The sequence below is a fragment of the Dermacentor andersoni genome, chromosome 8, assembly GCF_023375885.2.
Source record: "Dermacentor andersoni chromosome 8, qqDerAnde1_hic_scaffold, whole genome shotgun sequence".
NCBI lineage: Eukaryota > Metazoa > Arthropoda > Arachnida > Ixodida > Ixodidae > Dermacentor > Dermacentor andersoni.
In genome coordinates this window covers 150,742,162-150,756,462 of record NC_092821.1, presented here as the reverse complement: position 1 = coordinate 150,756,462, position 14,301 = coordinate 150,742,162, and the positions used below count along the sequence as shown (strand labels likewise).

The following is a 14,301-nucleotide window of genomic DNA, read 5'->3' as shown; positions in this document are numbered from 1 at the left end:
GTCATTCCATCATTGCCAAAGTGGGAGTTCCACTTATGTCACTGAACGCGTTTCCGTAGAACGTGGTTTCCTAAAAGTACACGTCATCGAATATTTATTACGTCGTTGCACTTTGAAAGTAGAAATGTAATTACACGATTTTCAACAAATGTGTTCATTAATTCGCCGTTACTTATTAGAAATATCTGCAAAATCATTATTGATGGCGGCTATATGATTTAGAAGGAAGATATCTTTGGCATAGTTTAATGCCAGCCATTACCCCTCGCGGTGTTTCAGAGGTTATGACATTCTGTTGCTGAACAAGAGTCGCGGTCGCGAACACGGTCGTGCGTTCGTTTTCCGACCGCTGCAATGACCCTCGTGTTCTTAGATGCAGATGCACGGTAAATAACTCCGGATATAGTCCAAATTGATCCGGAGCCTCCCACTACGGAGTTCCTCATAGCCAACTGTGTAGTTTCGAAACATTAAGCCCCACGAAAAATAAAAGATGCCAGCCATTTTTTGACGTTTAGAAAAAGGGTCAACGTTCTGACAAAGTGTCAAGGCAAGTTTTCTCGCCAAAACGTTGGCTCCATGGCCGTGAAGCACTCTTCAATTATAATTCGAAGATGTCTTGAGCTCCTTCACTGCGTCCGATGTGGTGCGCTGTTTTAGGTCTTCAAATTACATTAGGAGTTTCTTCACCCCCTGCGTGACAGCAAAAAGCCACGTTTAACTTCGGTAAGCGCATGTGACTTTAGCGTGACCGTTATGGGTAGCTAAAGAGCGTTCGATGAAACAACCACGGCTGCGGCATTTTTAATGTAGCTTTTTAACTACATCCAAGAGATCCCACGAAATATCTTGGTAACATTAGTAACATCAAAAACAATAGAAAGAGCATCGCACGCGTCGTACTGAGGTCGTAGGTCCAGCTCCCACCGGCGGCAAGGTGTCTTCCATTTTCATTTTACTTTCTATGTACGTTTCAGTTTAAACAGCACAGTTAATTGCCTTTTTGCTTTCCTTGAGCTTTCCTTGACTTCATCACTGCCCCCCTTTCATTTCCTTATTGCTTTCAACATATTGAGTCCCCTGATTCCTGTGTCTCAATGTTACTCATAAAGCTTTTATCGAGATTAAGGGACGTGCATATGCTGCGCTATAGTAATCATCGTACGTTAGTGCACTTGTGTTTCCACCAAACAACATCGGTTCCAAATATGAGTGACTCACGCCGAAGAACTGCCATCGCCTCAACGCGAACAGCAAAGATCGAACATGAAACAGTGCTGAAAGGTTTAAAATTCAGTGAACAGTTACAGAGCACTCATTGGCGGGGCAAGTGAGTGCGACAAACGGGTGCATTAGATGCGTTTCGTAGAACGAGGGAAGAGAAATCCGTCGGGGAAAAGAATGTATCGAATCCCACACAGAACAACACAACGCCCCATCCGTGCGCCGGCAGGCTATTTACGTGGTTCGCCCCTCGAGACTCCCTTTCCCGAAGTTGTTGCTCACTTTTAAACTGAGCCATCCCGCACTCACCCTCACTTTTTTTTTCTGCCTGCAAGCTTTCTCTTTTTGTGTTCCGTCTGCCTTCGGCGCGCTAAGTTCTATTTCCGGACGGGCCGAGTCGCCCAGCGCGTCCCGCAAGAAGTGCTCACGAGGGAACGTCGCAGGATCGAGCAAGCGGCTGCGGATAGTTTGGGCCTATAACACCAAGAAGCCGGTGTCATGCGGCAGCTCAAGCAGGCCGACGTGCAACAAAAGGAGTGGGAGGATGACCTGCAGCCGCACCAGGTGAGCACGCTGCTTGAATCGTCGCGGTGCCGAATTCGTGACACACCTCGCGCCATCTTGCTCAGTCGACAAGAGGCCAGCGTGGGCCAGTAGGTGCTAGCCCAGTTTGAGTGCCCTACTAACATGAGCTAACGCCATCCGGTATAGCGACACTACGAAAAGGACACATCTCGCACGATGGCAGACGTGATACTTGGGTGTACCAACGCTTGATATCGCCCGGCACGTCCGGCCAACATTGCGTGCGCTCCGTGCGTTCTAGCACGCCGGTGCCAGCTCAGGTCAGACGCTGGACGCGTGTGCCTCAAGATGAGCGGTGAATTCGTCGACGCCAAACTGCTGACACGGCCTACGCTAAAAACCGTTTCCTCCGCCCGCTAGGCGGAGGAAACGTTACCGCGCGACTGCTGACACGAGAAGTTTCAGCGCTGGTTCTTTCAGTCGCGAATTATGATGCAGGGCGTGTTGATGAATGTGTCGAAATCACTAGCTAATTTCGTTCCAAAGGCTTCAGATTCTTCTGAAACAAAGCAAAGATAGTAGGAAGAAACTTTCTTCATTACCTAGCAAGTCCTGGTAATAACGAAGTGTAATTCACTTTCGACTTAGTATGCAGATAATGATATCGCTTTATTTTTTTCATAAGAAGGTTTGAATCACCGGACCAAACCACATGTACAAGTTATTTATTGACTCCAGGCATATAACGATAAAATAAACTATTGTTTCACCATTGCTGACGAAACGTGGCATGTTGAACATACTGTCGAACACGCTATACGTATAGTGCCCTTAGTAAACGCTGGTGACATGCAGCGATATTACTCTGCAGTCTGAAGCGAACTGGGGTAACGTTGGGCAAGCACATGGGCCAAATTGACCCGCAGTTCAGATTCCGTGACAAAAATAATTCGCGCTTACAAATGTGGAAACAGTGACTTAAAGGTAAAGTCGCGTCAGCTAAGTATCTTGGAAACAGCGCAACAAACGGATGACTTTAGGCACAGCAATTATAGAAGGCGTAATCAGGGGGCTAGCTACTCTAACAAGTAAGAGTTCAGCCAAAAGTGATGGCTAACCTCTAGGTGCCACCCATCCGATGAAACGCTCTACTTTTGCCCTTTAATTTCTCACTTTGTGATAGCTGGCTCGCGGCTCGCCCACATGTGCATCACTGTTGCGCTGTCTGTCGGGATGTTGTCAAGATTAACATTCGCGCTGACAAGTGACTCCATCGGTGGCAACGTATTTTTTTATGATTAATTTCACACGCCGTGGCTGCTTAGTGGCTATGGTGTTGGGCTGCTAAGCACGAGGTCGCGGAATCGAATCCCGGCCACGGCGGCCGCATTTCGATGGGAGCGAAATGCGAAAACACCCGTGTACTTAGATTTAGGCGCGCGTTAAAGAACCCCAGGTGGTCGAAATTTCCGAAATTTTCGGGCGTGCCTCATAATCAGAAAGCGGTTTTGGCACGTAAAACCCCATAATTTAAGTAATTATTAATTTTATTATCCGTTATTTTCTCTCACTGCGCCATTTGATCGGAGGCCGTCGCCGCCACCGCGACAAGCAACTGTAAGGACAGCGGGTGATAAAGGAAATGATGAAAAACTTATCGTCACAAATTACGGCTCCTGAAGGGCTGCAGTATTATTGATAAGCCGACTCTAGTGACGTGAGCTTTGTAGAGCACCAGAGATTTAGGAGCTCGTATCAAATTTAAGAGTGCTAACCTAGTGCAGCATTACTTTTCTTAGCATTCTTGTCTAACTCTTGTCGGCACACATATCTCGTCCACAACTCAGCCGGCTTGTCGTTCTTGCCGGCTCAGTAGCTGAACAGAAAGGCGATAACAAAGCGGAATAGCGAAAACGAATGATAAAAACTGTGAATAAAACTCGCGTGGCAATGCGGTGCCTAGCGTGGCAAATGTCTGTAGAAATATACAATTCCCTGTTGGCGAAAGACAGCGCAAAATTTGCGCTGTAGTTAAGAAATATCTGAACTCATATTCAGGACTGCATTGTTCCAAGAAAGCTATGCGAGCGCGAGCTTGGTGTGTCAAGTGTTGCCCGATTTCCCTCCCATCATGTGCTTATACAGTAGTACGGTCAGTGTTTACGGACGTTCTGCTGAGGCCGCTCGATTTGCTACCGCAGCGCGACAACACCAAGGAGAGCCAGATTCTGATATGGATCTGGAACTGCCTCGAGATGGTCAGCTGCCTCGACTATGACCAGTTCCTCAAAGATGGTGTGGCTCTCTGCAAGTGAGTAACACTATAACTTGCCACTTGTCTACAAATATTGATTATATTTTTACACGCACCGTACAATGTGTTGCAACCATATGAAGTAAACAGACAATGTAGCTAGGATAAGCATAAAAAATTGCAGTTTTTTAGTTTGTGATGTAGAATAATAAGGCAAACGGAAATGAGTGAGTGATGGAACGTACTAAATGCAACAAAAAATAATGCTAAAAGAAAACTATTGCCTAGGCCCTGGGGTCACGTGTACAACGGAATGAAAGTGCACGAAAAGATAACCGCGCGGTTGCCCTCCTCCCGTCAACCTTGTTGGGTTGAGAAGCGTGGAATGCCGAATATCAGTAAGAATGAATTTCATTAGTACAGCATCCAACCGGCAGGCTGCCGATAAGACGCCATTTATCGTCACCAGCGTCACCACGAATCCACGGCCTCAGGAAAGCGCAATCAGCCGTGCATTACACAATGACAAGTACCATGCATGATCTCACGCTGAAACGAATGATGTATGTGGGCGAAAATGCCCACTGTGTAATGTTGGCCATACTTGATGAATCATTTGCGCTATCTGTAATTATAAGCCGAAAATCACTATAGCAGAATTTTTCATTACTAGTTAATGCTCGTCAAAATATTACTCCTAGGAGACCAGTAATCGTTTCTTGCTTCTCAGTGGTTTACTCCTGGTAACCGAAGTTGAAAGCTCTGCCAAGAAATGCGAAACGTTGCCGAGCAGATTTTTTGTCTTTTTAATGCACTTAAATAAAGTGCCTCTACAGCCACCTGAAAGACGCATTATGCAACTGCGAAACGAAACTTACAGTTGCGCACAGAAAGGGCCTTTTAATTGTCAGTACCACAAGGAAACTTCTACTTTACATTTCGTACTATCAACTACAAATACATACACACCTCCGCCTCACCTGGATACCGAATCAGAAATAAGGACATATAACTGTCTAGACTGAAGAAGTCGCAGTTGACCCCAGAAGGCGTAGCATCGACTCGATAGCAAAGCATTAGAATATTACGCGAAGCCTTGCTCGTAGTTTTATTGGCAGTGCAAAATGCATAACACATTCGTTTACTAACTAAACTCGCGTGGTGCCACGCCTGCCCAAAGGCACACATGAACGAAGTGCACTCGATGAACGCGAGCACTGTAGCGGTCACAACGCTGGCGTGCACTGCATGAAGAGCGCCGCGAGTGCGGCCCTGCTTCTCCCGGAGCGGTCGTCCCGTGCTGCCGCTCCCTTTGCCATTTCCCTGTGCCACGTCTCTGAATCTCGGATAATGCCGGCTCAACAGTGGATGCGCGCGATCGACGGCTTGCATCAAGGCGTCAGCTTTCTCTCTCGGCTCGCGCCCTGGCATACCCGACGCCGGTCAAGTGGCCTCCGACAGCGCGCGGTTTGCGCATGCGCCGACGCATCCAGGATATCGCGGAGTCGGCGAGGGCGCTAACACGTATGGAGTCATTATCTTTCATAGTCTATACTGCGAACTTAGTGCACGTGAAGTTGAGTGTCAATTAACGCAAAAATATTTCTAGAACATTCCTTTGCGGACTTATATGATGTGTAAGCACAACAAGGAGAGTGAGCAAGGTCTCCGAAATGTAGCACGTTGACATATTTTGAAGTCACTTATAATGTGAGAGTAATCAGAAGTGGTTGACTGCCTCTGAATCACGAAAACCAGTGTTTCGGTGCCGTTTCTGTGCTCGGTAGAGTAGTCCGCTATTTTAAACCCACGAAGCAACCCGTCATCGGGTGCAGGCTGATGAATCACGTGCGGCCTGGCTCGGTGACCATGGAGGAAGTGAGCACCGGCAGCGACTTCCGTCAGAAGCGGCGCAACATCGAGCTCTTTCTGCGCGCCGCCAAGTCGTACGGCGTCGAGGAGCGCCTGCTGTTCCAGCCCGAGGACCTGCTCTTTCTGCGGCACCTGCCCCGAGTCACCAGGTGCATCTACGCCCTGGGAAAGTTGGTGAGTGCGGGCTCGATCAGTGCGCATCCCAGTGGCCAACCCCATTCCGCTTAGACGACGATAGCCCCGTCATGCCATGCCCTATCTAGGTAAACAATGTGGATGAAAATCACGAAGTGCAGATCGCTTGTTTGATCTTCGTGCTGCATGATCCTTCAGACTATACTTTGCTCTGTGTGCGGAGCTGCACCAAAAGTAACGGACAGTGAGGTAGCATTCACGCTGGCGAGTGAGACCTGTCGTAAACTTGTGCTCGCACAACCATGGCCATGAAAAATAGCCATCACTGTATTCCGACGCCCTGCTCCTGCGCTGCTGATTGTTTCGGTAGCTTTGCTACTCCAGTCGTGGAGCTGAAGAATCAGTCAGTGAGCAATTTCACGAAATCGGTCGCTTTTCGGCCAAAGCGACCATTTGCGATCGCTGTTTAGAGCCTAGCTCTGTCAGCCCCCGATACTCTTCGCGCACTCCGTGGCTTGAAATCACCGTTCGCCTATCACGTGGTGCTGGCCTATTTCTTGTCAGCCTTTCCGCTTACGTTTTTTATGACTAGGATTCGAAATTGTCTCATGAGTCTCCCTTGTGGTTTTTTTCCTCCGTCCTTGAGTGAAAATTAAAACAGCGATGATGACGATTATGACAGACATGCGATGAAGAAAACTTCTTACGTACCCCGACGATGATGCAGGTGGACCAGGACTCGAGCTACAAGGGTCCCAAGCTGGGCGAGGAGCCCTACGACCCCGTGAACGCGGCGGCCGGTCGGCGTCGTGGAGGCATGCCCATCGGCGACGACATCTACGTGGCACACGTCAACGTCCGTGACGTCATCCGCCGGCTGCCATCAATGACCGAAGGGGAAGACATCATATCCATCGGCTGAACTCCGCGCAGGCTACAGTGCTGAATGCAGTGAAACATTTGTTACCGGCAACAAAAAGTAATGAGGGAGGCTGCAGGGCCTCCGGAACCGGGACTTGTGGGGGCGGATGCCTCCAAAGGTTCCACTGATGAGTGGGGGCGCAGTGCACCTTGAGGGTTGACCTTCCTCTAACATAGTAACTCTTTAACATTGATTTCACAGCAGAGAAAAAGTTCGCATAGGCCGAAATGAGCCTAAGGTTTCGCGACAACATTGTGTTACAATTTTATAATGAAACCATTAACTATCGTGCGGTCTGATATTAAAAGTGACAGGTATGTGTTCTTTAGAGATGTCTTAAAACTGGCGAAATATAAGTACAGGTGTAATGTCGCGATTGTTACAAAGCAAAGAAGTGCGCTCACTGGTGACACTACACTATGGTTTAAAGTGTCATGCCATATGAGCCGGTTTGCGCGCTGGTGATATAACGTTGCCTGCAGCTCAAGCAATGTATACACGCATGTGTTTACAACTCTCAGTTGTACAGTCTGTGACAATAGAAACTATACGCTCAAGAATTAAGACATTTAGTCCGATGTTCGTTTCATGTATGCAAACAGTCTGGTGTTGTATAACTCGCAGCATAGCGACACCTACATACTGCACAATTGAGTGCCGTGAACATCTGCGTGCGATATTCGCTGTCCTGCATAATCACAACAGTGTCCTGTGCTTTTCATCTTTAAAGTTATTTTTGCCCTCTCTCGTTCTGCCTCTGTATGTCTAAACATCTTAGATGAACTTGCTGTTGGGATAGTTTGTAACTCATTCTGGTAAAACAAATTAGAGTACAAAAAACGCACACACACACATCGACGCACACACCCGCACATGCAATCCCTCCAAAAAGACCCCCCCCCCCCCCCCCCGACACAGGCGCCTATGTCTGGCGCCTGTGCTATGGGGTCTTCTTCGTTGAGTGCGTCTGGGTGTGTGCATGGGTGTGGGTGTGCTTTCTTTTTTTTACTCTAATTTGTTTTACCAGAATGTCTAAGTAGTTGCAGATATAATGAATTAGAGTACATCGCGTTCGGAACCAATTAAAACATTTATCTTTTAGGTCCTTCTTTGGAATTTGCTCCATAATTAAGCAGGACATCGAAAGCCTAACTTTGCTTCAACTTCGGTGTGTTATATAAGAACGTCCCGCAAGCTGGCAGAAAGAGGCCCTATAGGTCTTGTTGTCCTGCTTCGCTGTTCTACTCTTGCGTTGACCCTCGGTGTCCAGCTTATCATGTATTTCTCTCCTGCTCCACTGTCTTCGATGAAATTCGGTGTCCTTCTTATAAGCAGACATCAAAGGCCAACGAAGTACAGCAAAGCAGGACCTGGGACTTCCCGCTGGAAACTTGCAGGACGCATACTCGTCCCGAAGGAGAATCATGCTTTTCACAACACAGCGTTCCAGGAGTTAACTTAGCCTGGGACATTCATCTCCCACCTGTGGCTGTGCACACACCCCGCGTATTCGGCGCATTGTAAGATCCGCCTGCGTGGCATCGCTGAACTGGATCCCTTGTCTGTCTGTCTCTTTGCTCTCCCTTTGTGCCCTTTCCCTTTGCTTCAGTGCAAGCCGCCGCGACAGAATAGTTGCTATGGCGATCCACTTCTGAATTCGAGGTCGTGGATCAAACCTCGGCCGCGACGGCCGCATTTCGATTGGGCCGAGATGCAAAAAAGCTGAAGGACTTAGATTTAGTTGCACCTTAAAGGACCCCAGGTGGTCCAAATTAATCCGGAGTCCCCCACTACAGTGTGCCTCATAACCAGATCGTGATTTTGGTGCGTAAAACCAAATAATTTTTTTTCGCCCTCAGTGCAATTGAGATGCTCACCATAAGTGCATGCAGTTTACTGCGCTTTTTCTCGTTATACGAACCTCTCAAAGTGAATTTGGAGGTTCTGGTTTTCGGGCTGGTATCAAATCAAATTTTATTTTTAAAAAAGCTTCTTTAGGTGGCCTGCCGCATATTTTGGCGACTGTGACGCTCCAGTGCTCGTGCAAGGGACCGCCACGCAAGTTAGCCGCGTTTCACGCACTGCGCAGGCGCTTCACATGGCAAGAGACTGCAGGTCCCATAGGCATTCTTCCCAAGTCATAGTGCACTTTTGTCGACATTTAGCGTGTAAAAGAGCGTGCGAGAACTGATGCTTTCCAACACATACGTAAACGCGTACAATAAATTATTCTCGTCTTTAAATATGATCTTCTATTGTACCAAATGTGCGCACTACTGTGGCGTTGCTATGACGCCACTGACGTCTGTACCGTGTATATACAGAAGGCCGCCCTTTGTGAACAGCCTTCGTGGGCACGCTCGCCTCTCCAGCCGGCTTCTATCGATGCTGGACTGCTCGAGAAGCGCCTAGACGATAGTGAAACTCATAATTTTCTCCACACGTGACATCCACACCAATTTCAAGCACGCACGCACGTACGCACACGCACGACTGACACGTTTCCAAAGGCTTTTGTCGGTACACAATCCGCAGTCGTCGGGTATCATGTTAAGGCTTCACTGTCTTCCTTTCTTCTGTCCCTTTTCAAGAAATGTATTTTGCGCAACAGAGTATACCTAGGAAAACTATACAGCGGGTCGGTCCAAGCTAACGTCGGGGAGGGTTCGCTCAACCTACCTGCAAGTATTGCGTTAACTCGCCCCACCCGCTTGATAGCTTGACCAAGTTGTGTCTGAAACAACGTTGGAAATAAGATACACGTAAACGCGGTCGGGTCGGGCTGGGTCAGCTCCATTTCTGACTCGATTCACTCCCGTCGAATTCCTGTACACGAAGTTCCTGTACGTCATGCCGTGTTCATGTTCGTATACACGTTCACGTAAAGGAACAGTGCTTGTCATAAGAGAGAAGTGCTGCCAATTTCCGATGGTGTTCTTTCCAAACTCGGATAAAGAAACTCCCTTGATTTCCCTATATTTTTGTAAGACACATTTGTTTAGTTCGTCAATGTAGGGGTTTCTGTAAAGATAATTGTTTTGTTATGCAATAGACTGCAAGTTTATAGCTTAAATTTATAAACTCGCTTTAAAATAAATAATAATAAAGTCGCCGCACTAAAACAAATGATATCGCAATGCAAGTTGTACGAACAACAAAACATGCTTGAACTAACTGCCCCGATCGAGATGTAATGTTAATCGAATTGCAAAAAAAAAAGGATGGGCATCGGAGAGAGATAGAGTTTATTTACAAAAAGGCAGAGAGGTCGGCCTGAGCTCTAACATGCTCTGGCCTGCTACTCTACACTGTGGAAAAGGGACAGGGAAGGAAAGAGCTGATGAATGATGATGGTATAAGTAAGAGATGCGTATATACAAATTCACAAAGTTGTAGCATCTCTAAAGCCGTGCGTCTAGCCCAGTGGCTTGGAGAAAAGCTATAGCGGCACTTATTACCAGGGCTGCGCTGTTTGCATTAGGCCAAGGACCTAAAGGAAACTCGTCTGATAGCGGTCTCTTATGGATCGTTGCAATGTAAGAGACAAGTTGCTGTCGTTCTTGCGCGTACGCGGGACACACGCAAAATATATGTTCAAGTGTTTCTGGCACCTCACAGTATTCACAGTTTGGGCTAGTATCACTGGCACCTATCGTATGTCTATAACGGTTGGTGAATGCGACACCAAGGCGAATCCGGTGCACAATGCTCATGTGGCTTCTTTTGAACTTGTGAGGCATACGAAATTTCATTTCTTGGTCCCGTTTGTGTAATAGCTTGTGTCGTCGATCTGGTAGGATCCAGTCTTCCAACGTACGGTTGCGTATTATTCGACGAAGTAGGGCGTTTGTGTCTATTCGTGAGAACGGAATGCGTACTTCACAAGCATTATCTAAAGCAGTTTTCGCTTTAGCGTCTGCCTGTTCGTTCCCGATGACGCCACAGTGTGAGGGTATCCACTGAAAGGTGACATTGTGGCCATCTCTAGTTGCGTGTTCGAGGCGCTCTGTAACTTCTGTAGCCATGGAATAATACGGGCCCCGTCTGAGGACACAGTCAATAGTTTGAAGAGCTGGCTTGCAATCGCAGAATATCGTCCATGCGTGAGGAGGCTCCTCAGAGAGAAATCGAAGTGCCTCCCGGATAGCAACAAGTTCTGCGGCAGTTGATGTTGAGCTATGGCCTAGTTTAAACCGCCGAGCGATAATCATATGTGGAATGACGAAGGCTGCAGTGGAGGCATATGGTGCGACAGAGCCATCGGTATACACGTGTACAGTATCTCCGTACATTGCAGAAATGTGCAACAGGGTGAGTTGCCTGAGGCCAATAGAGGCAACGGATGACTTTTTAGTAATTCCAGGGATCTGCAATGTAACGACAGGTTTAGGCAGAACCCATGGGGGTATTCTCGGAATACAGGCGGGAGAAAATCTTGACGGCAGAACACTCCGATGGCGCGATATAGTCCTTGAAAAGCTGGAACCTGGGTGGGTGGCAGGGAGCGATCACAGAGGATGGTGCCTGTGTCGGGTCATCACGCGAAGGTACATTCGAAGAGGCTCGCAGAGCAAGTATACTCTCACAAAATGTATCAGTTTCAAAACAATGGGCCACCACTTCACGACACTAATGTAAAATGTGTGAAATATTTTTTTTCTTGTACGCACATTCGCAGTCCTTTTTTTTTTTTTTTTTGCTTTGCTCCATGTCAAAAGTCGCCCAAACAGGTGACCACTGGGGCACTATACAATGGTATTCTGTCCAAGATCGCCTATGGGCGGCTAGGGGTAAATGTGCGTGCACAGTTAGCTGCGCAGCGCTACGATGTATACCGCCGTGCCGTGCTCAACGCTAGGCATATGGGCCCGCTCATGCCGAGATTTGCCTGTGCTGCTTTGTTTCCCTCAAATGGCTCGCAAATCGACAGTACAGCTAGAGGAGGAGGAGGAGGAGGAAAGAAAGCGAGAAGGTAGGGATGTTAAGCAGAACTGCGTTTGGTTGGCTACCCTACTCTGGGGGACTGGAAAGAGGGAATAGAAAGATGAGATAGAGAGAGGGAGGAAGGGGAGGAAAGACGCAGTGAGCTCATGCACGCACGCGGAGAGCCTGAGCAAGTCGGGTACAGATAGAGGTGCAAATGGCAATAACGAGGTAGCTGTGCTCCGTTAATGAGCCCAGAGCGTCCACACGTTGTCGTTCACTTGGCAAGATGTGTTCACTGCGGTACAGTACGACTTCGCATGCTAATGCAAAGGTAATTTCAGGACTCAAGTCAAAACATGTTGTCGCGTCAGCAGTTCTACATACCTCTCGTCGTAGCGGTGGTTTCTCACGTCACTAATTCCTTGTTTTCTTTCTCCACATCCTAGTGCAAAAGTTCCATAGATTTGAGTTTTCTTTTTTTTTTTCCAGAAGGCAAAATAATTCCGAGATCTGAGGAACTTTTTTCTAGAGCTGACATGGCATCGCAATAGAACCACTCTTGGCACCGGTCTATAATTACGTGCAGCCGTTTTTTTTTTTTTTAATCCATCGACAAGAATGCCTTATACGGTAGCCTCGCATTTATGTTCTATATTAATTTCTTTAGTGTCTCACTGGGCTCTGCGCTTAGGTTTTAGTTTCGTTATTAGCTATACCTTTATTTAGAGCGTTGCTCAAGTACCATAGAACTGCCGAAAACAGGTTGCTTCAAGAACGGCTCTACGTACAGTCCGCGTCATCCTTGTGTAGAGCGCGGGAACGGCTGCCTCCAGGGCGCTCCTGAGGCAGCCAGCGGCGTCTAACGGTAGCTGCTGGAGACGTTTGGGCTGGGCCCAGCAACTACCGGTAGCTGGCTGGCTCCTGGGCGCCCCGGCAGCCGCTGTTCCAGCGCTCTGCACAAGGGTGACGCCGACTGCACACGCTGCTTGTGCTGAGGAACATGATGAAAGGAGTTCCGTCGGTGCCCGAACCCCTATGTAGTGCCCACTGTGCGTTCATAGAGCCGACTGGTGTATTTGCGGCTGCTTTTCTGCGCTGTTGTTTCGATTGTGCGTAAATTTTGCCAATATAATTATTTTTGGTTAGAATAATTCGGCGTCTCGTAGCCCGTCCTCTAGACAGAAATCTCAGCAGACAGGTGACGTTTACGTGTTCCTGCGAAGAATCGAGAACACTGAATGAGAGCTCTAAAAATTTTAAGATACCGCCTGAAGACCGAAGCATTGACAACGATACAAAAGCATTATATTATTACAGGAAGTAGTATTGTGGGCAGTACATATTAGCATGCGTTGTGTCCGGTGCCTAAAGACACATCAACGGAGTTCACTGGATCACAGCGAGCAGTCGCGGTCACAAAGCTCGCACAAGGAGGGGAGCCGGAAGCGAGGAGCCTACCGCTTGTCCCAACGAGAATGTTCTGTACTGCCTCTCCTTATACCATTACGCAGTGTCGCGCCTTCGACACGCCGAAGATGACCGCTAACACGAGATGCACGAGAAAACAGCGCGCATCAAGGCACCAGCCTTCTCCATTTGCCCTCCCACCCGTAGACGATCACGTGACCTCCAACACTCGGCGACCGGGCCACGCATGCGCCGTCGCTCCTGAGACAGCACGACGGAGGCCAGGCGGCGGCGGCGACGGCGCGAACACGTCTCGAGTGTAATTGTTATCGCAATAAAAGAAGCGATGCTGTCCTCTCCGCGCGCATATCGCATTCGCAGGTCACAGCTATGCACCCTTTCGACGGTTGTGGCGACCTGCACAAGCGTCAGCTCAATATTCTGGAAGCCACTAAACAATGTAGTGACTCATGGTCTCTGAGATCGGGTGGTGCGTGGTGGCCGCTCGGTCGTGTTTTCTCGATCACGCTGTTTTCAGCAAACGCCTCATATAGTATAATCTCGCATAAACACAATGGTGTGGAGGTGGAGCAACGTCTTCTGTGCTTGATGACCGCTGATGACATTATTTTGCTTGCGGATAGTCAGGAAGACATTCAGCTTCTGGCAGACATTTGTGGAGAGGAGCGTAGCGTTCTGTAGTATTTAGGTTCAGTGCAATGAAATCAGCCTTTACGGGATTTAATGACGTGTCTGGCGATATGGTTAGAATACAGAGAAACAATAAATACCGAGGGTTGAAGAATACGAACACCTACGTAGAAAAGTACTCAAATCGAGAAGCAGGAGAAACGCGCTCCCAATTAGACATCAAGCGGTATGGAGGCACCTATGTATAAGGTAGTGCGAAGTGTGTCAAAGGAGTCATGGTTCATGCCCGGACTTGCACACAGAAACATGTCGTAGCGTTTCAAATCTGAAGTGAAACTGGACTATAGAAAAATCAGAGCTGTCGGAAGGCTAAAGCTTTAGGTGT

At 48.0% G+C, this 14,301-nt stretch overlaps 1 protein-coding gene across 1 annotated transcript; it reads left to right on the top strand.

Moving 5' to 3' along the window:
* Nucleotides 1–1,380: 1,380 nt before the first annotated feature.
* Nucleotides 1,381–8,033, top strand: LOC126525530 (myophilin-like). Its single transcript, XM_050173426.3, has 4 exons — nt 1,381–1,788; nt 3,951–4,060; nt 5,839–6,049; nt 6,738–8,033. The coding sequence occupies exons 1-4, from the start codon at nt 1,723–1,725 to the stop codon at nt 6,930–6,932; spliced, it is 582 nt and encodes a 193-aa protein (XP_050029383.1). The 5' UTR covers nt 1,381–1,722; the 3' UTR covers nt 6,933–8,033.
* Nucleotides 8,034–14,301: the final 6,268 nt, after the last annotated feature.